The following is a 22,074-nucleotide window of genomic DNA, read 5'->3' on the forward strand; positions in this document are numbered from 1 at the left end:
CCATACCATGGCCCTCAAGCCCAAGACTCAGGCACACTACATCTCCAAAGTCTTTTTATATGTCATTATATCTAGTTGAAGTCCCACTAAATTGAAGTCAAAGAAAAGACGCATTGCCATTATGAGTTGGAGGGTATATGTAAGAGACCTCAATATGCTGCACATTTGTCATTTAGTTGCCACTTGAGGAAAAGCCATCTCTGATTATTAACACCTCTAGACCATCCCACACTATTTTAAATCTTCAATTATGGAAGGAGTGCAAAGGAGTCATTACGCAGCAGCTCTTCTGGTGAGTTGCCCTGCCTTAAAGCAGGGGTCCCCAACCTCTGGCGAGTGGCGGGCGAGCAAGGAAGCCTTGGTCTGCTGCTCCCCATTGCTCACATTACTGCCCAAACCAACCTCTCCCCAAACCCCGGTCCATGGAAAAAGTGCCTTCCATGAAACAAGTCCCTACTGTCAAAAAGGTTGGGGAGCGCTGCCTTAAAGGATTAAAACAAGAAAAGCAAAAAACCTTTTTAACCAGAGCCCCACAATCTGATGCAGACTGCACAAACCTGATGAGTTTCAGGAAGTTTTCAGAGAAGACACTCACTATAAAAGAAAACCAGTTTTTTTAATTTTTAAAGCTCTCCCATGTTTTTAGCGGGTGCCGATGGTCACCTGCCACACTCGCACCAGGTTGTCTGTGTAGCCAGCAAACAGAGTCTGCAAGGGAGAGATGACAGATTAAGTCAGAGCCATGGAATTCTGCAGTCCTGCTACTGCAACAAAGATGGCCCTTCTTTTTAATCACCCACTACTATTCACGGGTAGTTATGTATTCCTAGAGGAAGCAACAGCTGGCACTAAGCACTCACAGGTTTGTAAACTGGTGAAGTTAACCAAGGTCTTAATTGAAGACAGATAACCACTGCCCCATAGACCACAATCTTCCTACTGACGCTGTGTCAGTAAAATGACAATAATCATTTTACTTATGTCAAAGACACTGGTTTTGTAAATGGCTGACGAGCAGAAAGTGAGAAAGGTTAAAAGCCGAATCACCTGAGGACAGACCCACTTACCTGGCCATCAGCCGACCAGGCCAGAGAGGTACACTGAGGCGGCTCTGCCTTGCTGCTGGTACTGATAACTTCTTGCTTCAGTTCATCTACAATGATTTTGCCCTCCAAGTCCTGGGGAAGGGGTAAACCCAGGGTGAGGACACTCAGCACTTCAATGCCACTCTCAAAAGCCTCTCTGATCTGTAATTCAGTAGTTCTCAAAAGAGAATGATGTTTTTGCCCCCTTGGGGACAGTTGGCAATGCCGAGAGGCATTTTTGTTTGCCACTAGTTTGCTACAGGTATCTTGTAGGAAGCAGCGGCTTGGGAGGCTGTTACACATCCTAAAGTGCACAAGACTGCCTCTTCCAACAATGGATTACTCAAAGTGTCAATTGTGCTGAGGCTGAGTAAATTGCTACACTTGGTCGTCGTCCTTTTTCAGTAGGCAAAGATCTCCCACCACTGCAAATCCCAATCCCAAGAAGTTTTACTCATTCTTTTCAGGTATCCACTGGCAGTGTGATGGTTCAGTTGTTCAGGAAGTTCAAATCCCACCAGTGAGCCACATGACACGTTAGGAAATAACATTGCCGGGGCTTGCAGAGCCAGGTATCTGGCCTCAACTGCAGCCCACACTCACCCAGATCTTGATGCTAGGGCCTGTAGCAGCACAGAGCCAGTAGCGGTTGGGACTGAAGCACAGGGCATTGATGATGTCCCCACCATCTAGCGTGTAAAGGTGCTTGCCTTCATTGAGGTCCCACAACATGGCCTGGCCATCCTGGGTGGACAAAGCACGAGTCAGGGCAATGTGACTTCTTCCAGATGTTAATCCCACCCACCTTGTCTCAAGATTCTTTTTTTTTTTTTTGCTGTACGCGGGCCTCTCACTGTTGTGGCCTCTCCCGTTGTGGAGCACAGGCTCCGGACGCACAGGCTCAGCGGCCATGGCTCACGGGCCCAGCCGCTCCACGGCATGTGGGATCTTCCCGGACCGGGGCACGAACCCGTGTCCCCTGCATTGGCAGGCGGACTCTCAACCACTGCGCCACCAGGGAAGCCCTCTGCCTTAATTCCTAACTGCTTATCACAGTACCCTGACCTCCTCTCAAGTATCAGCATTTATCTCTGTATGCTTTTCCTTTAATACATGACACCTCACTAACCCTATCAAGAGTCTCTGACAACTTGAAAATGCATCACTATAAGCTCCAAAAACACAGGATCCTAATCTCATCAGCAGCTTTAAGAAACCAGCTTCACAGAAAACGATCTCTTTTAAAGAGCATACCGTATCTACATCATTCTCAGAATATTCTTCAGAAACATTTACTCTTAAATTGCTATCTCACTATCTTAGGTATTCTAAGACACTGTCCCCCACTGAGTAGGAGACTCCTGGCTTCTCAATACCTTGCCTCCAGAAGCACAGAGGGATCCATCTGGAGAGACGGTCACAGTGTTCAGGTAGCCTGTGTGGCCAATGTGATTGGTCTTCAGCTTACAGTTTGCCAAGTTCCATACCTGAAATTGTGGGTCACAGGTGAAGAACCTGGCCTGGGGATCCATCAGGGTCAAGAGGGCTCAGCTCAAATAAAAGGCATGGCACCGTGCTTAAAAGTATTCCTGGATAGGATAGCCAATTTCCATTCTATCAGTAACAAAAAAGGGTCAAAGAATCTGTCTTGACCACGTAAGGACAGTGAGGATTAAAACGGGGGGGAAAAAAGCTTTCTGTGTTGCCATCTTACAAGGGACTCTGGGTTCCCAATTAGCTACTTCAGACCAAATGTCAAAATTTAATGGCCTGTAATGAGAAAATATCAAGAAGAAAATGGTCAGTTGAGGAACAAAGCTTTCAGAGTGACCAACTGGGAGGCAGTGGGAATACATTCTGGTTGGTAAAGGCCTAACACCCTGGGTCCAAGCTCACCTTGACCAGCTTGTCCCAGCCACAGGAGACAATAATGGGATTGCTGCTGTTGGGCGAGAAGCGGACGCAAGACACCCACTCTGAGTGGCTCTCATCCTGCAAAGGATGGAAAGGAAATAAGGAGAAACTGTCTTGTCCCATGAAACTGTAGACCCCCACCCCTCCCCTCAGTTACGTGGGATGTTGACAGTCGTGTATTCATACCTTCAGAACCCAAACCTTTAAGATTGACAGAACCCCAGATGAGGCTTGAAATCACCATATAAAGGCACCATAAAGAAGGATGGGAGAAAGTGTTCAACATGTGCTCCCTACACGTGCCTTCACTTTACCTGGACAGTATATTTGCATACACCCAGAGTATTCCATAGCTTGATGGTTTTATCTCGGGAGCCAGAGACAATTTGCCGGTTGTCAGAAGAGAAGGCCACACTCAGCACATCCTTGGTATGGCCTACAAATCGGCGCGTGGTGGTGCCCCTGAGAGGAAAGATGTGGTTACTCTCTAGACCGACTCTGCAAACATTCTTACACAGTCAGACTGTTTCCCTGGCCTGGTTCCTCTCCCAATGGAGCGGCATCACTCACACAACCCTGGACGTGGCTTTGATAACAGCAGGCCCTTGGCCAAGAATATGCCGGAGAATCCCTTCAGAATTGCAGGACATGTCCTCACTCCCATGTGGGGATTGGCTGACAATGTCACCTCTCATCACCAGGATCCTCCGTTATGCCCGACCATCCAAAGACCGAGCTCCCAGCACACAACATGGTCAAACTTTGCCTGCTCCCAAGTGCAATATCTGATAAAACTGCTCAGCCAGACCACTCCTCAGCAATTCTGTATAACATTAAAAACAAGGAGGGTGGCCAAACAACCACAACTATCTTCTCCAGGTATTCTCTCCTTATAGTTCCCACAACGAACCCAATCACCCCTGGGAAACCACTTCCAGATATTATCTACCTCATTTCTACCAGGCTTTCCCCCAGTGCCCCAGAGCAGCTACTTGCGTTGTGAGATCCCAGAGGCGAAGGGTTCCATCCCAGGAGCCTGAGAGGGCAAACTGGCCATCTGAGGAGATGACCACGTCACTAACAAAGTGGGAGTGACCCCGAAGAGCACGCTGTGGGATACCGTAGTTGGTCTCATCTCTGGTTAGCTTCCACATGATGATGGTCTTGTCTAAGGGCAGGTAAAACAAAAGAAAACCCAGTGAGAAACCCCACAGGCCACCCTCTGACCTACTGGATAATGCCTCAAGGTGACTGGTGGGCTCACAAGATAAATTAAGGGCATTTAGGGGGTAGGGGAACTACAGGCTATGAGTGCAGTTACTAGCCAAATCCAAGTGACTCTCTATTCAAGAGTCAAGTAGAGCTAACTGGTACCCTGAGAATTTAACTCAGGTGTGTGGAACTTCACCAGGTTAGGGATGCCCCTTTTGGAGATTCAGACCAATTCAACGTCTATTTTAATTATTTTCTGAGGTCTGAGGTCTAATGCATGAACACAGCAGCCTGGGTGTGGGAAGACTAGCTGTGGGCCTCCAGAGACTACTGCTGAGGGCTGCAAGAAGTGCTGGAATCAGAAGTCACTTTAGGCGCTACAGGACTGCATGCTCTCCCTGCAACGTGTTCCACTCAACAAGCTTTCCTATTAAGTGCCAGATGTGATCCTAGCCTTAGATGATCCATTTTTAAATAGCGTGGGCGCAAACGCAAGGCACAAGAAGTCTCCAAAGGCAACCAGGTACACAGTGAATAAGAAAAACCCAGAGCAGAATGGGCAGACCCGGGTTAGCCGTGAGACTGGTGTCACGAGGTTCTCCGTGGAGTCCCCCCACTTCCCACCGAGTAGACGGCCGGGCGGCAGCTCAGAAACAGCCTCTGGGTTTCAGCATGGGCACTCAGATGGCATGTTGGGTTCATCACCGCGCCGCCCGACCCGTAGGCTCCTGGGCACACAGCCACACACGCGGGTTAGGGGGCCAGAGATTTTTAAAAAGCCCCCAACCGTGCAACCCTCCCGGCAGCCATCCGTGTTTCGGAGTCTGCAAAGTGGGGACGCCTCATGGGTTTAGCCGTGCTAACACCTAGGCAGGGGTCAACTCACACTCCACCTCGCGGCCCACGGGCCCAGTCATGCGACGCGCGCAACGCCCCCTACCCCTCAATCCTCTACCTGGCACCTCAGCCGTACCTCGAGAGGCGGACAGTATCATGTCCGGGAACTGGGGAGTGGTAGCGATCTGGGTCACCCAGCCGTTGTGGCCCTTGAGGGTGCCACGAAGGGTCATCTGTTCAGTCATGACGGCGACGGGTGCGGGTGTCGCCGCAGCGACAAGGATGGAACTCGATTGCTCAGAGAGACGACCCACAAACACACGTCCCCTCCGCGGCCCTGCGGAGAAAAAGAGCGAGCAACTCCACGCCGGAACCGGAAATATCCGCCCTCTCGAGCAAAATGGCGCCCTCCTATAATTCACTTCTGCTCAAGATGGTGGAGCCGTGTAGTGCACGGTGGGATGTAAAATAAGAAGACCTCATGGTCTCCTCCGCCGCGCAACATAATTTGGCAACACCTTACAAATACATTCCGAAACCAACACGCCCGAATATTTAAAAAAGGCGCCTCACGGTTGGGGTATGAGGTCTAAAAAGCGGAAGAGAGAAAGTGCACGCCCCATTCCCGTAAGGATCGCCTAGCGTCTTCACTGTCCCTACGTGGCTCAGCGCGAACCCCGCCCTTTCCGCTTGATGGCTTGGAGGGCAGCGGAGAGGGAGCGTAATTTCGTGGGCGCAACTGTGAGTAACGGTGGGCAATGTGAAAAATACGGTATTAAATTTTAAAAATAAACTGTGCTCAGGTGAACTATTAAACCCTAACAGATTTCCTTGCGCGCGGGGGGCAACTCTTCCCTCAAGAGATTGATGTTCTGATGGTTTTGGTTGAGGAACTCCATGCCCGGAAAGATTTAGTCCACCCAGGGCTAAGGCAGGAATGGGTTACGGAGCGAAAACCGGGGATGGAGGAAAAAATCAGTCTGTGGGCTGCTGGACAGTAGCCCGCTCCCGCCTAGGCAAGAGCGCGGAGAGCTCTCGCAGAAACTGAAAAGCCCCAAGAGGAAGGACCTCCGGGTTCTGACTTCTCCGTACTCAGGCCAAACCACTCACAGAAAGGTGAGGGGTTTGCGGGTTCAGGCGTGCCCAAATATTTCATTCCTGTTTGTAACATGTATTAACTTTATTTTCTCATCTGTGAAATAAGAGTGGGAATAATAGTACCTACCTCTCATGGTGTGGAGAGTAAATGGGTTAAGATAGGTAAAACGCCCAGAAAAATGCCTGGCAGAGTAAATGCACACAACTTAGTGAGAACCTCTTGGGTACCAGACCCTATTTTAGGTCTTGGGAATACAGCTGTGAACAAGATAAAACGTACCTGTTTCTTTGTTGTTTTTTGAGTTTACATCCGATGGGATGGGGAGAAGAGAGCTCGAGGGGGAGATTTTAACAAAGACAGGAAGATGTGGGAGAAAGCCCTGAGAATTTATGGGGGGGGGGATAATGTTCCAATCGGAGGGAAGAGTCAGTGCGAAAGTACAGAGCTGGAGCGTTGGAGGCCGTGGGGACCAAAACAATGAGATGGAGGTGGAGGGCAATTGACTGAGGGCCTCGCAGTCTGGGGGAAGGACCTTGGAAAGCCGTGCTAGAACGCCTGCCTTTGGGAAAAAAGGCGAGGGGCAATGGCAAAGCTGCTGTGGGTTATGGCCACTCAAGTGTGCGAAGAAGGCCAGAATCCATCGCTTGAGGGCAGCTACTCTCCTGGTCCCTTGCGGACGCCTGCCTTCCTCCGCAGCCACGCTGGGCTCCTCCATCACCTAACGACTGTCCTTTAAGGCTTCCAGGCTTGTACATCACCTGCCTCCATGGCGCCCCCACCTGGCTATCCTGTCGCTTTTCCAACACTGAACTCTACCCCCACCCACGTGTTCTGTTTCTCCTATGGTCGTGGTAGACCCTTGCGTTTACTCACTCCAGTATCCAGCTCGCTGCCCACGACTCCCGCCGTGCCTGCGCCCCACTGGGCGCTCAGCACAGTGGAGAGGTGAGCGATTCTTGGTCATCTCAGTGTGGAATGTGGAATGTTGCCCAGCATCTCCTCTCTGCCCTCGAGAACACTGGCTCCTCCACCTCCTACCTCCACTCTCCAAAGACGCCATCACTCAATCACATTATTACATTTTTTCCCCTCGAGAAACCTCATTCGGCTCTATGTTTCTTGAACTTCGCCCGGGGTGCCCCTGTGGAATCTGCATCCCTGAGGTAGGACACCAGGAGACTAGGTTTAAAAGGAGCCAGCCAGGTCCTTCACGTCGGCTCAAAGATGGGACCTTTCTGTAACACTAGGCTCTTTTCCAGAAGCCTCCCAGATAAGCCCTGCCCTCCCGGGTTCCCCAGCCCACCTCTGCCCAGGCCCTCCCAAGTCCTCCTTGCCCTGCCTCTGGGCTGAGACCCTTGAAGGTGCCTTTCCCGACCCGCAGGCCTCTCCCCACACTTGTCTCTACTCTTGAGACATTCTCGCAGTGCTGCCTCCTATGGGGCCAAGGAGGGAATTCAGGTTTTGCCCTGGAGCCCACCAGGACTAAGCCAGTGGAGGAGAGAGAAATGGGATGTAGTGGAATTTCCTGTCGACCAGAGACCTTGCAGGATTCAGGCTTTCCACTTCAGAGTTTTCCTCCAACCACCACCTGGCCTATCCTTTCTTGGAGGGTAGGCCAGCAGGCCATAATGCCACTGAAAGACAATCTTTAGCCGAAGGAGGCCTTGCCCCAACCCTGGGGACGCTGGGAACCTCTGGCAGTAGCTCCCGCGGGGGGGGGGGTGGAGCAGCCTTTCCTGCCCAGCCCCTGCTGCAGTTGAGCCCCATCCATGCCCGCTTCCCTCAAGGGCATCCGTGGCTCCCTTTGGGCATCCAGGTCCTCACTTGGCCCGGTTAGGGTCCACCTGGTCTCCTCACCCCTCTCAAGTAGGAATCTGTAGGTTCACTCTCGATTAGCAAAGGGAGCCTGGCCCCTTCCAGCAGAGTGATGTCCCTCCGCTGCTGGATAGTTTGAGAATCAGCTGTGCCTTTCACAACGAAGTCTACTAACTACCCTAGCCAGGTTGGGCCGGGCCTCCAGGCCTCTTCCTTCTCACCCAGGGCCTCTTTTCTCCAACCTCAGGGAGGTGGAAGCCTGCTCTCACCTGCCCTTTGGGGAAGATTCAGCTCTCCTCCAAGCCATCTTCCCTCTTCTCCAGGCCGCCCACGCCCTATAGGCAGAACTGGTCCTGGCCCTGAGTTTAGTGTTGTCTCACCCACTTATCATATGAGCCCCTGGGCTGCCCCATCCTTCCCGTCCCGACGGGCACCACCTCCATTCCACACAAGGTAAGAATCCCACGGAAGAAATTGGAGAGGCTCTTCTAAGGAAGTCTGTCTCACTATTCCTTTTCTGAAGGGAGCCCCCAGGACCCACACAGCTGGAAAGAGCCCCCTAGGCTTCTTGCCAGAGGCCCATGATCTCCAGGAGCAGAGGCCTCCATCCCCTCCTGCCAGCATTCAAGAGGTGAGAGAGGTCTTCCCTTGAATGCTGAGGTGAGGGCTTCTGTAGGTGCCGGGTAAGGGACTAAGGGAAAGGTGGGTGGCCAGGACCAGAGGGCCTGCTGACTGCCAGCCCTGGGCAGGCGGTTTCCCTTCATTTTACTGTCCTCCTGCGGATCCAGTGTGGTTGGCTCTGGCATGCCCCATACTCTGTTGCTGTGACTACATTGGCCCTCCCTTGCTCCTCCAACTCATCAGTTCTCTCCCACACAGAACACGTATTGTTCTTCTGCCCGGAAGGCCCACCGTGTCTAACCCCCTTTTCTTAGTTAAGTCTAAGCTTCCTTCAGGTCTCAGCTCCGGTTGCCGCCCTCTGTGACCCTCAGATGTAGGTCAGGCTCCTCTATTTCATGCTGTCATAGTAGTGGTGCAGTGTTTGTTGGGTCTCATTTAAATTGTGCCACCGTCTCCTCGAGTGCCCTAAGGACAGGGACTAGGCTGTTTCTGCTCACATGTTGCATTCCCAGCACCTGGTAGAGGGTTTGGTATGAGGAAGATTCTAATCTTGGTGGCCAGCCTCACAGGCTGAGTAGTTAGGGGCAAGTGGTTAAAGGGAGGGCGCTCCAGGCAGAGGGATCAGCTTGGGGGACGAGGTGTGCAAGTGGTTTGCATGCTCAAGTTTGGGAGTGATGGTTTCAAGAAGGAAAGTAGAGTGAAATCCAAGGTGGGCAGGGAACCCTACTGCTTTTGTCCTGAAGCCCAGGACAGTCTCTTTAGGATTATCTCATCCCTCTCCTGCCTAGCCTTGACTTTACTGAAAGGCATCTGTAGTCAGAGTGAAGGCTAGGTTGGAGGAGTAAGACTAGAAACAAGTAGAGTTCAGAAGCTGGACAGGAGGGTCTCCTAGAGGGTCATGAGAGTCTTACAAAGGAAAGGACAGAGGACTTAACCAAAGGCCTTATGAGTGAGGGGTTGACCATCTCTTCCAATCCATCTCTACCCTGCTTCCTTTACTCCAGGGTCTAGAGTTGGGTTCTGAATACAGAAGCTATTTAATGATTGAGGCCTAAAGAATTAAGTTCAAAAAGGCTGGAGACAAGGAAATGTGAGACTGTAATTATAGGTTCTGTTCCATTCTTCCTAGTGAGAGGTGGGGATGTGGCATTAACTTAATGCTGGGAACAGATCTTACAAAGAAATCACATGCCATTTTTTTTTTTTTTTTTTTTTTTTTTTTTTTTTTTTTTGCGGTATGCGGGCCTCTCACTGTTGTGGCCTCCCCCGTTGCGGAGCACAGGCTCCGGATGCGCAGGCCCAGCGGCCATGGCTCACGGGCCCAGCCGCTCCGCGGCATATGGGATCCTCCCAGACCGGGGCACGAACCCGTATCCCCTGCATCGGCAGGCGGACTCTCAACCACTGCGCCACCAGGGAGGCCCCACATGCCATTTTTTAATGTCTCTTGAAAAAGATTCCTTGTCCATCTTAGGCAGTAATCTGAGGTCTAACAGTCGCCCAGAACGCTGCTAAGGCATTCTATTGGGTCTTCCCTGCGAGAGGGACTGTGGGATTCCCCAGGGCCTGAATGCTTTAGCAGATGTGCAGAGTCAGAGGCTATGAAAGTGGGCATGATCTGGTCAGGTGGCTATATTCCAGGCAGAACTATAAGAAATGCCAGCAGAAGGCAAGCTTCTTGCCTTGTTAAAGGATTTAAAGCAGCATTAGGTGGTAGGGAGAGACAAAAGGTGACCCAAGGTGCCTGTTCTCGGCTTTTTACCAGGAAGAGGATTTCATATGAACCAGGGTCAGGAGATTATGTTGAAATGGAACGTTGAGGCTAGCTAGCTCACTACAAGATATGACAGCTGAGGAGACAGCCCTCAGCTCTCATAACCCTTCCCTGCTCACACCTGGGATAACAGCCAGAGCCTGCTGAGAAATTCCATCCTTTGCTACAGAGGGAGAGGAGGGATTTTATATGCCTAGGAAACGGTAGACAAAAAAGGGGGTGTGACTTCCAGGGATCCTCTTGCAGGCCACCTGGATCCCCATTTATCTTTGCAGGGGCCCTGCTAGATGCCAAGTGGAATTTTCGACCAGAAGTCTCTGACCAACTTTGGATCTGAATCCTTTAGGATGGGAGAAAAAGCAAGGAAGGCCTAAGCATGAACCTCAGTTAGTGAGATATGGAGGAATGAACCTCCCTTTAAGGCTATATCTAATTCAAATCCTTGAGGTATCCATTTTCCCCCCTTTTGGGAAGGGGGATAGTTGGGGAGAAGGGTAACAGGTCCCCTAGTAACAGGAGCCTTGTGGCATCTCCTCCTATACTTCCCACATGCACAGATGAGCTGTTTCCCCAAGCCCCAGATTCTCATACTATACCTCTGAGGACTCTGGTTTGTGGGCAAACACTATCATTAAAAGTTAGATTTATCATTACCTTTAGCTCTCACAGTCTCCTCTTCAGCCCTGTTATTCTTAGAACCTCTCACTTCATCTTCTCTCGTTAACGCTGCCAGCACAAACTGCTTTCCCTTCCAGGACTCCAAGACCTCCTCACCACCTTCTGTCAGGATCTAGTGTGAAAGGAGAAAGGGAAGAACCTCCTTACCTGCTTTAATACTAGGTTCTGCCCCTCATCCCATTTTCAAAAAGTCAGGCATGACATAAAACCTTATTTATACTTACACTCCTGTTTTGAGGTTCTAGCCCCAGCTCTTTTTGGGAAGGGGGTAATGGGGGTTTTTTTTAGCTGCTTTTCACTAGAGTTCTCCCCTGTCACATCTGTTACATGTGATCCACATGGATCACAATTTAACTGGCTCAAGGCCATTTTGGTCAGATTAAAAAAAAAAAAAGAGCTGCCTTTTCTCCTTTTATACCTAAAAATATCACCTTATAGCCGTCTCTCTCCTGATTGAGAAAAGAAAGTTGTCTTACTTCTCCCTTTTCTTCCCTTTGGATTTTACTACTCCTGAAGGTCCTAGGAAGGACCAGAATTCAACCTGCCTTTTTTGTATAGAACTGTACAGTTCAACATGATTTGACAGCCACTAGCCATATATGACTATTTAAATTAAAATTAAATACAATGAAAAATTCGGTTCCTGAGTTGCACTTAACACGTTTCAAGAGCTCAAGTCATATGCAGCCAGTGGTACCTCTACTATATTGCATAGCAGATTTAGAACACTTCCATCATTGCAGAAAGTCCTTTTAGAGCTGGTATAGAGGGCTAGTGTCCCTGTCTCCCCCTTTTTGTAATCCTGTTTTATCAGTCAATAAATATTATTGTGATAACTTCACTGTTATAGGATAGCTTTCAAAGGTGGTCAGGGATTAGGGGTGGGAAACAGCATAGAATCTCTTGGTCCTATAAAGGTTTCAGAACGGATGGCATAGGGACCAGAGGTTGATGGCCAATCTAAGGAGGAGCCTTAGATTTTAAGGAAGTGCTTTTTTTTTTTTTTTTTGCGGTACACGGGCCTCTCACTGTTGTGGCTTCTCCCGTTGCGGAGCACAGGCTCCGGACACGCAGGCTCAGCGGCCATGGCTCACGGGCCCAGCCGCTCCGCGGCATGTGGGATCTTCCCGGACCGGGGCACGAACCCGTGTCCCCTGCATTGGCAGGCAGACTCTCAACCACTGCGCCACCAGGAAAGCCCGCTAAGGAAGTGCTTTAAGGGCTGATGTTATATAATATGTATCAGCCCAGGGCTTCTCCCACTCTGACAGGAAGAGAGGCTCTGGTCTTATCTATAAGTTCTGAATAATACTTAAAAAAACAAAATAAACAATTGCCCTATGGCCCTGCTGAAACTAAGGAATAGCTGAAGTGATTGCCTTTTCTTACTAATTGTTTCTAGATCTCAATTTCATATACTGCTTTATCTGTTTTAGTCCTTGATGGCAGTGATATAGGCAGTTCTAATGTTTACAAAAGGCCTGTTGACCCTGCCACCTGTATGCCAAGAGCTGGGAGAAGTGGGGGGCCATTATCAATTAATCCACTGATGCTAAGGCTACATTTAATAAAATTCCAGATAGGTGAGGCTGTTCTTCCACTGAACACTTTTGAACACCTGTGCTAGGCACTGGCTATAGGGCCTAAGTGAGGCTAGTAATGGCACGTCTGTAGATATGACCACTTTTCCCTGGGACTAGACAAGTGGTTCTCAACCAGGGATGCTTTTTGCACCACCCCTCCCCAAGACATTTGGCAAGATCTGGAGACACTTCTGGTTGTCACAATGGTGGAGGAGTGCTACATACATCTAGTGGGTAGAGTCCACGGATGCTACTACGCATCCTTGAATGCACAGGACATCCCCCACGCCCCAAAGCAAAGAACTATCTCACTCAAAATGTCAAGAGTGCTGAGGTTGAGAAACCCTGGTCTAGACCACAACATGGATCAGTTCTTCGTGCCAAGACTAATCATGCGGTCCAGGGTCAGAAGGATAGTAAGTGAGGCTAACAAGTGTCTGATAAATTGGGAAAGAAAAAAATTAGGAGTCAGTGCAACAGTGACATCCATAAAGATGAAGGGCAGGTATAACTGGAGTGTGTTTAACTGCACTAGAATGCTAAGAGCTAAGGTCATGGTGCAATTGGGGTTCAGGATTTCAAATGTGTAGCAAGTCTGTGTGAAGATGAAGTCCAGGGTAGAGCCACAGGAGTAGAGAGGAGCAAGTTTAAACAGTCTGACTTGTGATACAGCAGTCAACAGCTGAACCTAGTAGGGAAGACATTCAATAAACAGATGAGTGTCTGGTGCATATAGATATATATATCAGTTTTTCTCAATGTTTTTGTAACCCACACCTTTACTTTCCATATAGCTTAACATCTCACATTCTATCTCCTTCAGTGTTATTTAAAATTTCAAAATTAAGTTTCAAAGCAATGGTAATTTTGGAAGGCAAAAATTTATTCAGATGATGTAATAACCACGTCACTGTTAAGCCTTAACTTTTCTTTCCTGGATGGTGTATACAAGATGCAACAAAACACAAGCTGCTTTGACAACACTCTTGCAGTGTTTTCTCCCACAGTTAGTTATACCAAAAAAAAAAAAAGCTTTTAAGATATAAGGAGAAAATGGAATAATGAATGGATTAAAGTCTGAAAGTTTCTAGTCAAAACAATCAGACTTTGAGTTCCACAAACTCCTCCTGAAGTTCTTCCAGTGAGGATTGAACATCAGTGTGAAACATTCTTCCCAAAAGCTACCGCAGGTGGGTTTCAAGAACAAGGTCAAGAACACATCACCCAAAATAGTTTTAGATTCCCTTCCTTCCTTCCTTTTCCTTCCTTTTCTTTCCTTCCTTCCTTCTCTCTTTCTTCCTTTCCTGGAAATAACATTCATGTATCCCATTCTCTAAAGATTGGCCAGACATTTTTAGCATGAGTTTGCTATCTGTAGCTAGATTTTTGGCAAGTACTTAAAGTATTTCATAAGGAGCAGTGATGTTGGTGTTTGCCCCCTGACATTTTGGGGTCAATGTATTTTAAGCTTCAATGTGTTAAATTATGCTTGAAGTTTTAATTTTTGAAGTTTTAAAATATAGATTCTTTATCACAGGTGTCCCAAAATCAGTTCTGTCCATAAATTCAGCTGAACTAAGTTCTTTGACAACCAAAGAACCTCAGTATATGACAGAAAACACTCTTAGCAGCATTCAGATATTCGAAAACCAAGGCAAACTGGGATCAAATGTACTATTTTTCACAACAGTTATGTTGACAGCAAGGCTTAAGATTTCCAGTAGATTATGGGCAGACTGATGGAAGTCGATGCTTGATGGGTGACTGCTGCAGTACATCTTTCTTTCTTTTTTAAAAAATAAATTTATTTATTTACGGCTGTGTTGGGTCTTTGTTGCTGTGCATGGGCCTTCTCTAGTTGCGGTGAGCAGGGGCTACTCTTCTTCATTGCGGTGTGCCTCACTGCAGTGGCTTCTCTTGTTGCAGAGCACAGGCTCTAGGCGTGCGGGCTTCAGTAGTTGTGGCATGCGGGCTCAATAGTTGTGGCATGCGGGCTCAGTAGTTGTGGCTCATAGGCTCTAGAGCACAGGCTCAGTAGTTGTGGCGCACGGGCTTAGTTGCTCTGCGGCATGTGGTATCTTCCCTGACCAGGGCTCGAACCTGTGTTCCCTGCATTGGCAGGCGGATTCTTAACCACTACGCCACCAGGGAAGCCCTGCAGTACATCTTGAATGCCAGTTTTCTTGAATTTTTGACAAAGACCCATATCTAAAACATGTCATTGCTGTAGCACCACCAACATATACTCCTATAATTTTTTTCTTCCAACTAAGTTCATTTCATACAACTTCAAAAATATTCTTTAGTGCTCGCTTAGTGAAAATAGCACATCCACAGCTTTTAAAGCCTTATTCTGAACATAAGCAAAGCACAATTTTCTTTATCAGTAGATTAATCTCAACTAATAGCAAAGAAGGATGAGCTGTTTTTTTTAAAACCTGACATTTGATATGCTCAGTGAATTCAGAGTTCAGACGCAGATCGATGAAGAAATTCTGGAATTCCTCAATTTCCTCTCAAAGTTGTGGCAGGATTCTGAATGCAAGGTTTCACAAGTTTCTCCATTTTTTTTCTCCTTTGCAATTAAAAGGGCTATTTAATAGTAGGCTTTCATTGCCTTTGAAGATTCCTGTTAATATTCCAATACTGTCCAATCGTAAAACTGCAGAGGATTGTGCTTTGCAGAATACTGTTTTTAGTGGCATAACTTTAACAGTGTTTGGCATGTGTCACTGCCCAACACTTTCAGATAACTCAGCTGAAGAAGTTGACCCTATCTTCTGCGTCATACATGAATCCATACTTGATAAAAGCCTCAAAAAATTTTTGGCTGCCATCTTTAGCTACCTCAAAGGAGAAAACAGAAAAACAAGGAGTACTGATGATGGAAGCATCTGGTCCCTCTTGCAAAGCGATGAATGATTTTATCAGCGGCAGCTGGGTGGCAGGGCAATACAGGCATCCAGTTATGCCTGAGCCTCAACAAGTGAAATCTTTGTTCATTTTCTTTTTATACACCTGTCTGCCTCCTAAAACCTGACACCATTTAATGGTGCCCTTGGTCAATCTAAATGATCTTATTTTCATAATCCTCTGATTCTAGCTTGAAGAGTCAAGATGAACTCTAACTCATGGTATGGACAAAATGGAAGATGTAAATAAGTAAACTTTTCAGAGCTAAAAAGCCTCTTCTTACACAGAATTAAACTTTAAGGAATAGCGGTATAAATGGCACCATATCCACAACATCTCTGGGTATCCAACTAGTTATACACCTCATTGACAAAAGGCCTTACTCTGAATGATTCTTGCTCCATCTTTGTATTCCCACCAGCCAAGGAGTTCTTTCCAATTTATTTCTTATATTATGAAAAATTACATCTTTTTTCTTTTTAACATTATAATACTAAATATGATTTTATAAATGATAACTCTCCCCATACCCTGCAATGCTGATATAATGTGTGAAGGGAGGGGGAGAGAATGCCTTTCTTTTCTATTCCTGAAAATCACTGACCTATTCCTTGAGTCTATGAGTAACAACTTCCGACTCATAGCCCCTAAAGCTAAAAAAGCTTGATCATCTCCAAAGTAAGATTAAAATTTTGTTGAATTAGTAGCCGACAAGAGAGAATTTAATGTAACCAGAACTGTGTGGTGGCTAATGTATAGCATATAAAATAAACTATTATATAAAAATAGTTCCATATGATGTTAACTATTATTGTGAGAGGTTTGTATGCTATGATTCTAAATCATGCTACTGTAAGGTGCATGTTTACCAATGAAAGGAAGTGACAAAACTATAAACTGTATAAAGAATGAAAGAATATGTCAGTTAATATCAGTTTACACATAGCCTACATAATTTTTACGTCTTCAGTGTAACTCCTATATTTGGTAACACCATCAACCTAAGTTCTGGTATATGTTTGAAAATAAAAGTTTTATTTTTTTAAAAAAATATTACATATTTTGAAAGGGATTATCTTCTATTTGTTTAACTTGGTTTTGCTGTTTATACTTACTAAGGTGCTTTATAAATAACTTCTGAGGTTTCAAATGAGTGTTAGCTGGCCTCCCCAGATGAAAAGACCACCTCTTTTCTCTTGTCTAAATTGGCTTTCAATTAAAATTTTGGTTTCAAAATCCTTCCTAGAAAATCCTAGCAGAGGAATGAAAGGTTACCCCCTCTCCTCAGCTTCAATGTACCAAAACCCAAAAATATAGGACATAGTTTCTTCTGTAAGCAAACTTAATTATTACCCTGGGGGGAAAGCATGGTAGTAGGGTTTATCCTTAAATCATATTAATATGATGGAATTAGCAGTGGTTTGTAGTGAAGATTTGTGTCTTAACTGTGCACTTGCCAATAGTTACTGTGAAACGGGGGGTGATGATATTATCTAATATATAATTCCTGTAGGGCAGTGTTCTGTTTGTGTTTTGAAACCAAGTATACACCTGTGTACATATAATTTAAAAGTTTCATAAAACAATACTTACCCTTACTGTGCTCCCATGCACTCTGATATTTTCTGTTTCATTTAAAAATAATGCTGGGCATGATCCATTTATTTTAAGACCCACTAATTGGTCAAAATCTATGGTTTGAAAACCACTGCTGTAGAACATGAGGAAATACATTTTATAAACTGTAAAGCACTACTAAGACGTGAGCAGTTGCTATTGATTATAAGACTTTTATGGACTTGAAGACAACCTCTCCCTCCCTGGGTACTGCTAGGAGTCACATCCATCTAGGCTTTTTAACAGTATTCATGCTGTCATTGAGACAATTTTCTAATACTCAGATCAGGCCTAGAAAGCAAGGTATTAACCAAATCAGAACCCAAAGGAATGAAAAGAAACTAGAGGAAAGTCAAACTAAAGAAACATCTGTTCAGCGCTTTATGGTTTATAAAATACTTTCACATATATGATCTCTTTTAATCTTAACAAGCCTAGGGGAAAAGTAAAGCTAAGAGGTTGAGACTTGCCCAAGATTAGACAGTAAATTGCAGAGCCAGGTCATCTGATCCTAAATCCTTAACTTCTTCCACTCTGATAAAATACCAGGTAAGGAAAGTGATCAGGCCAAGAGGTTTATTCTGATCCATCAAAGATGTTTATGCCCTCTGCCTTTCTCTGCAGGGAAAATGGGCCCTACTGAAGGTGGGAAAGTGACCCCAGACTTTGGGAGGGTGGGTGTGTCCAGTTGCTCTTATTAGTCCAGGAATCGCGCCTGGCTTTTTGGTCTCACCAGTATTAGTTCTCTGTTTTGATACTGCTTGTGCTGGCGTCCCGAATGTCTGTTATCTACCAGTACTGTGGCTTTCCATTCCTGTATATGAAGGATCCCCGAGTCTTGGTCAGGTATAGACTCAGGACTCACATCAGAGGGAAATTAAGTACTGGGGGTGGGGTGGGGTCTGTCACTTATACCCCCTTATACTTCGGTAGATTGAAAGGGAGTAACAACAGTGGTCAGCTCCCAGTTGCTGTCTTTTGTCTTTACTCAGTTTCCTCTGGGGAAGCCAGTCAGCCTCAGCCAATGTCTCCTTCGTCCGCATATGCCCATCTCTCTCCACCCTGTGCCCCATCCCTCACAAAAGAAGAGGCTCAACTACCAAGTCCCCAGCTCCCCTGGTTTCTCCTCCACTCCCTTCAAATCCCCACATTCCCTCATGCCGCTCACCTCGTACTCATGAACCACTTCCTCCATTGGCACCACACTGTGCTGTTTTTGGCTCCTGGATTCTGGACACACCACACGGGTAGCCTCTTTGTCCACCTCATAGGATAGTTTCAGAGCTTCTTGGTGTTTGGAGCGGATGCCCTGATCATTCCCCTGGCTCCCTCGATTAGGAGTGGGGCATATCTGGCGAATTATCTGGACCATGTTGGCCAGCTGCAAGTTGAGACGAAAACTGCGACGCGTAAAGCTCTTTTGGCACTGGGGGCAGGTGAACTGCCGTGGAGGGGCCGGGGGAGGAGGCAGGTGAGTGTCAGGATACAGCTCTTGGTTGTCCTCATCGTATTCTTCCAATATCTCCTTTTCTTCTGGGTAGACGTCAGTTCTCAGGTCATGTCTCACGCCTCCCAGGTAATAGTCCGTATCCTCCTCTTCTTCCTCCTGGTCCCACACATAATCCCTTACGCCACCGTCACCGTCCCAGAGTTCATCATCGTCTTGGTCCTGGAACAACTCCTCGTCAGCATTCCCCTGGTATAAAACCTCTCGAATGGAGTTGCCCCATCCACCGATGGCCCCCACCGCCTCGCCGTCCTCCTCCCATTCATCTTTCTTTTCGTCCCTGACTTCCTCATCTTCCTTGCCCCACAGCTGCGTCACACACCCTCGGCAGAAGTTATGCCCGCAGTCGATGGTCACGGGATCCTTGAAGTAATCCAGGCAGATGGCACACACCACTTCCTCCTGAAGGGTCTGCAGGGTGTTGGGAGCAGCGGTATAGGCAGCCATCTTAACGCGCTGCCGGTTTGGTATGGATGCGTCAGCTCACAGCTGAGAAGCGGGGGACACACCGGCACGCCTGCCTCCAAGCTACGCTGGTGATCCAAAGCTGTCCCCAACCCTGCTCTGCCTACTCGGGCCCTCAGAGAAGCCTTGCTCTCCTCTCTCAGACTCCTCAGCTTTAAGCGCGAAAGCCCCAGGCCCGAACTCACAGCTGCCCTCGGAAGGCAGTGGGGGCGGAACCAGGCTGCGGCCCCCACTTCCCTTCGAGACTCAGCGTGCAAACTCGGATCCCTCCACGTTTCTCGCCTCCCTCCCGGTTTGCCTGACCCAGCGGCGTCCGCCTCACAAGCCGTCCGCCTCACAAGCCGTCCGCCTCACAAGCCGTCCGCCTCGCAAGCCGGCGCTCCTCAGCCCGCCAGAGGAGACCGAAAATGACGTAGGCGCGTTAACCCACACTCGGGAGGGGGCGGACTGGGCGGACGGAGGGCCACCTCTCTATGGTTTCCCCCGGAGACGCGCACCCCGGAGACCCCTGCAGCCCATCCAGCCGCCCCAGACAGGAAAGACGGCCTGGTCAGAATGGGTGGAGGCGGCGAGAGAATCAGTTTAAGCCACTGAGCGCTCTAATCAGCCAGACGCAGAGGGTCCAACAGCCTCTCAGGAAAGCCCGTTCCCACATGGGCCCAAAATGGTGGGGACTACGGCGGCCGCCCTCTGGTACTCTCGTGCACTTCCGGCCCCTCTACCCAGAGGCCTTTGTGGTAGGGAGCATTCTATCTACACTGCTACAGCGCTCGAGGGCGTGGTCTGTAGCAACCTGGCGGGATCGAGCTCGCTGCGCGGTTGGGTGGCGGTGAGATCAAAGCATCTCGCGTGAAGACTTGGGTGCTTCCAACTTTCCTCAGACCAATTCACCCCTTTCTTGCTGCCTGCCCTCAGCAGGCACCAACTCGGCCTGTGGATCTTTTTACCTCCATCTATAATCCTTCCATTCACCATCCACTCACCATGCATGCACGCATCCACCCACCCAAATAACCATTTTTCATCCATCCCTCTATCTCTCCATCCATCCATCATATGCATGCATAACCCATCCATCCATTTATCCCCCCATTTTCATCTATCCACGTTATAGGAACAAAAAAATGAGTAAGGCATGATTGTTCCTTCAAGGAGTATAGAGTTATAGGCGAGCGGTCGTCCTTCACCCAAGGTTCGCAAGGTTTATTTTTTTCTTTTTTTAACTTGACCCTCAGTAAGAAGTACATTGCACATATTGATCCAATACAGACTTGCACATATATGACAGAAACAAAATTGGGGGAAATTGTTCTTTTCCTTAGGGCGTTCAAGTCACTCTGATATGTTCTGTTTTACTTCAATAAGATGCTGTTCAACACCCATTGGAGTGATTGCACCTCTCAATAATTGGTCACTTTGGTTTGAGGAACTCCACCTGCCCTAAAGGAAACTTCAGCGAGCCCTGGATCCCTTCCTTTCCCTCTCTGGGCCCAAGCTTGGACTCTAAGTCCCACAGAGCAAGAATGGTAAACGTGCTATTCAACATTGTACACATAGCTCTTCTGTCATAGTGCTGAATATATAGCGAGTACTCCCTACATATCTGCTGAGTAAATAAATGGAACCCAACAAATTGCTACCATCGAGTTTTGCTGGTTTTTATCTCCTGAAATCTAGGTCTTCTCTATCTCTGTTCCTTCCAGCCTACATCTGACCCCATCAGCTTCCAAATGGACAAGAAGTTTCCTGAAGGGTCACTTGGCCTCATTTAAGTCCATCTTTCAGCCACCAGTACCGTTCACCTGAAATGAAAGTCTGACACACTCAAGCCAAGCTGTTGCCTCTATGTCTTTGGGCATGTTGTTCACTCACCTAGAAGGCTCTCACCTCACTGCTTCACTTGGATATAATCCCTAATTAACCTTCAAGTCTCTGCCCAGGCATAATCTCCTGAAGGAGACTCTTCCCTGAGGCTGGCACCAGGCTGTGTTCACACCCCAACTCTGTCACTCTCTGTATGACCTTGGATTCGTTTCTTAACATCCCTGTGCTGCAGTTTCCCCATCTGCAACATAAAGATGATAGTAGCACACACGTCATGGGTTGTTGTGAAGTTGGATTAATTGTAAAATGGTTTGAACAGTGCCCACTGGAGTTATCTTTTTATCCTCATCACCTGTCACTATATTCCTTTCCTGTAGTAGATAAGCCTTAGAAGAAACTCTCCCTTATCTCCTATTCTCTCCCACTTTGAGTAGGGTCAAGTGATTTGAATGCTGAGGGGAAAAATAATATGCCATGTGTCATCCTAGGTTGTTTTTTTTCTTTCTGGCCACAGTGCTCAGGATCTTAGTTCCCTGGACAGGGATCGAACCCGTGCCCCCTGTAGTAGAAGCTTGGAGTCCTAACCACTGGACCGCCAGGGAATTCCCTGTCATGCTAGGGGTTCTGAGACCCTTTTGTCTGGAGAGGGAGGGAGTTGAAACCCAGGTCTGACCTGCCTAAGGTGGGACACCTATTGCTGGTGTTTGTTAGAAAACTAGCAAGTAAACTCCCATATACAATCTGGGAACCATCCTGGAGGTCACGACTGACCCTGAGAAGCCACGGGGAAAATATGAGCAATGAGAACTGGAACTGAGTTTCAAGGCTGGAATACTTCCCCATCTCTAAATGCAGGTTCTCCCCTGCACATGGAAGCGGGTGGGCAAAGAGCTGGGGAGCAGACCAAGGGAAGACGGGGCTGCTTATAAAAGCAAGTTCCTGCTTGCCCCAGGGAGCAGGGCCCAGGTGGGAAGGAGAGCTGGAGAAAGAGCAAGGGGGAATGGGCGGAAGAAGATGGTGAGAGAAGGCTTGGGGGATCATCCTGAAGGAACTGTTGAGACTTAAAAGGAACATAGAGTGGACACCCATTATCAAGCATACCTAGGTGAATAAAGACCTGTAAAGTTCAA

General features: G+C 47.7%; 2 protein-coding genes and 1 long non-coding RNA gene across 3 annotated transcripts; 1 reads left to right on the forward strand and 2 right to left on the reverse strand.

Annotated features, from left to right (window-relative positions):
- Positions 1-597: 597 nt before the first annotated feature.
- RACK1 (receptor for activated C kinase 1) lies at positions 598-5,410 on the reverse strand. The gene is made up of 8 exons (XM_082623083.1): positions 5,185-5,410; positions 3,996-4,167; positions 3,314-3,461; positions 2,982-3,077; positions 2,462-2,572; positions 1,689-1,829; positions 1,068-1,178; positions 598-708 (listed from the first exon to the last, which is right to left on the reverse strand). Exons 1-8 carry the CDS (start codon positions 5,291-5,293, stop codon positions 643-645), a joined length of 954 nt encoding a protein of 317 aa, XP_082479209.1. The 5' UTR covers positions 5,294-5,410; the 3' UTR covers positions 598-642.
- A 3,197-nt stretch (positions 5,411-8,607) lies between these two features.
- On the reverse strand, positions 8,608-19,104 carry TRIM52 (tripartite motif containing 52). The gene is made up of 2 exons (XM_082623084.1): positions 18,317-19,104; positions 8,608-13,306 (listed from the first exon to the last, which is right to left on the reverse strand). The coding sequence occupies exons 1-2, from the start codon at positions 19,100-19,102 to the stop codon at positions 12,986-12,988; spliced, it is 1,107 nt and encodes a 368-aa protein (XP_082479210.1). The 5' UTR covers positions 19,103-19,104; the 3' UTR covers positions 8,608-12,985.
- Positions 19,105-19,768: 664 nt separating this feature from the next.
- On the forward strand, positions 19,769-22,074 carry LOC309805192. The gene is made up of 2 exons (XR_014294234.1): positions 19,769-19,857; positions 20,486-22,074. It is a non-coding gene; the product is annotated as an uncharacterized lncRNA (long non-coding RNA).

The sequence above is a fragment of the Mesoplodon mirus genome, assembly GCF_964341445.2.
Source record: "Mesoplodon mirus genome assembly, chromosome: 5".
NCBI lineage: Eukaryota > Metazoa > Chordata > Mammalia > Artiodactyla > Ziphiidae > Mesoplodon > Mesoplodon mirus.

Coding starts and splice junctions, on each gene's coding strand:
- RACK1 (XM_082623083.1), bottom strand. CDS start 5,293: ATGACTGAACAGATGACCCTTCGTGGCACCCTCAAGGGCCACAACGGC. Junction 4,168..5,184: donor GATACTGTCCGCCTCTCGAG/GTACGGCTGAGG, acceptor ACCTGCCCTTAG/ACAAGACCATCATCATGTGG. Junction 3,078..3,313: donor TATGCAAATATACTGTCCAG/GTAAAGTGAAGG, acceptor CATCCTTTGCAG/GATGAGAGCCACTCAGAGTG.
- TRIM52 (XM_082623084.1), bottom strand. CDS start 19,102: ATGGCTGCCTATACCGCTGCTCCCAACACCCTGCAGACCCTTCAGGAG. Junction 13,307..18,316: donor AAGTGGTTCATGAGTACGAG/GTGAGCGGCATG, acceptor CTTCCCTACTAG/GTTCAGCTGTTGACTGCTGT.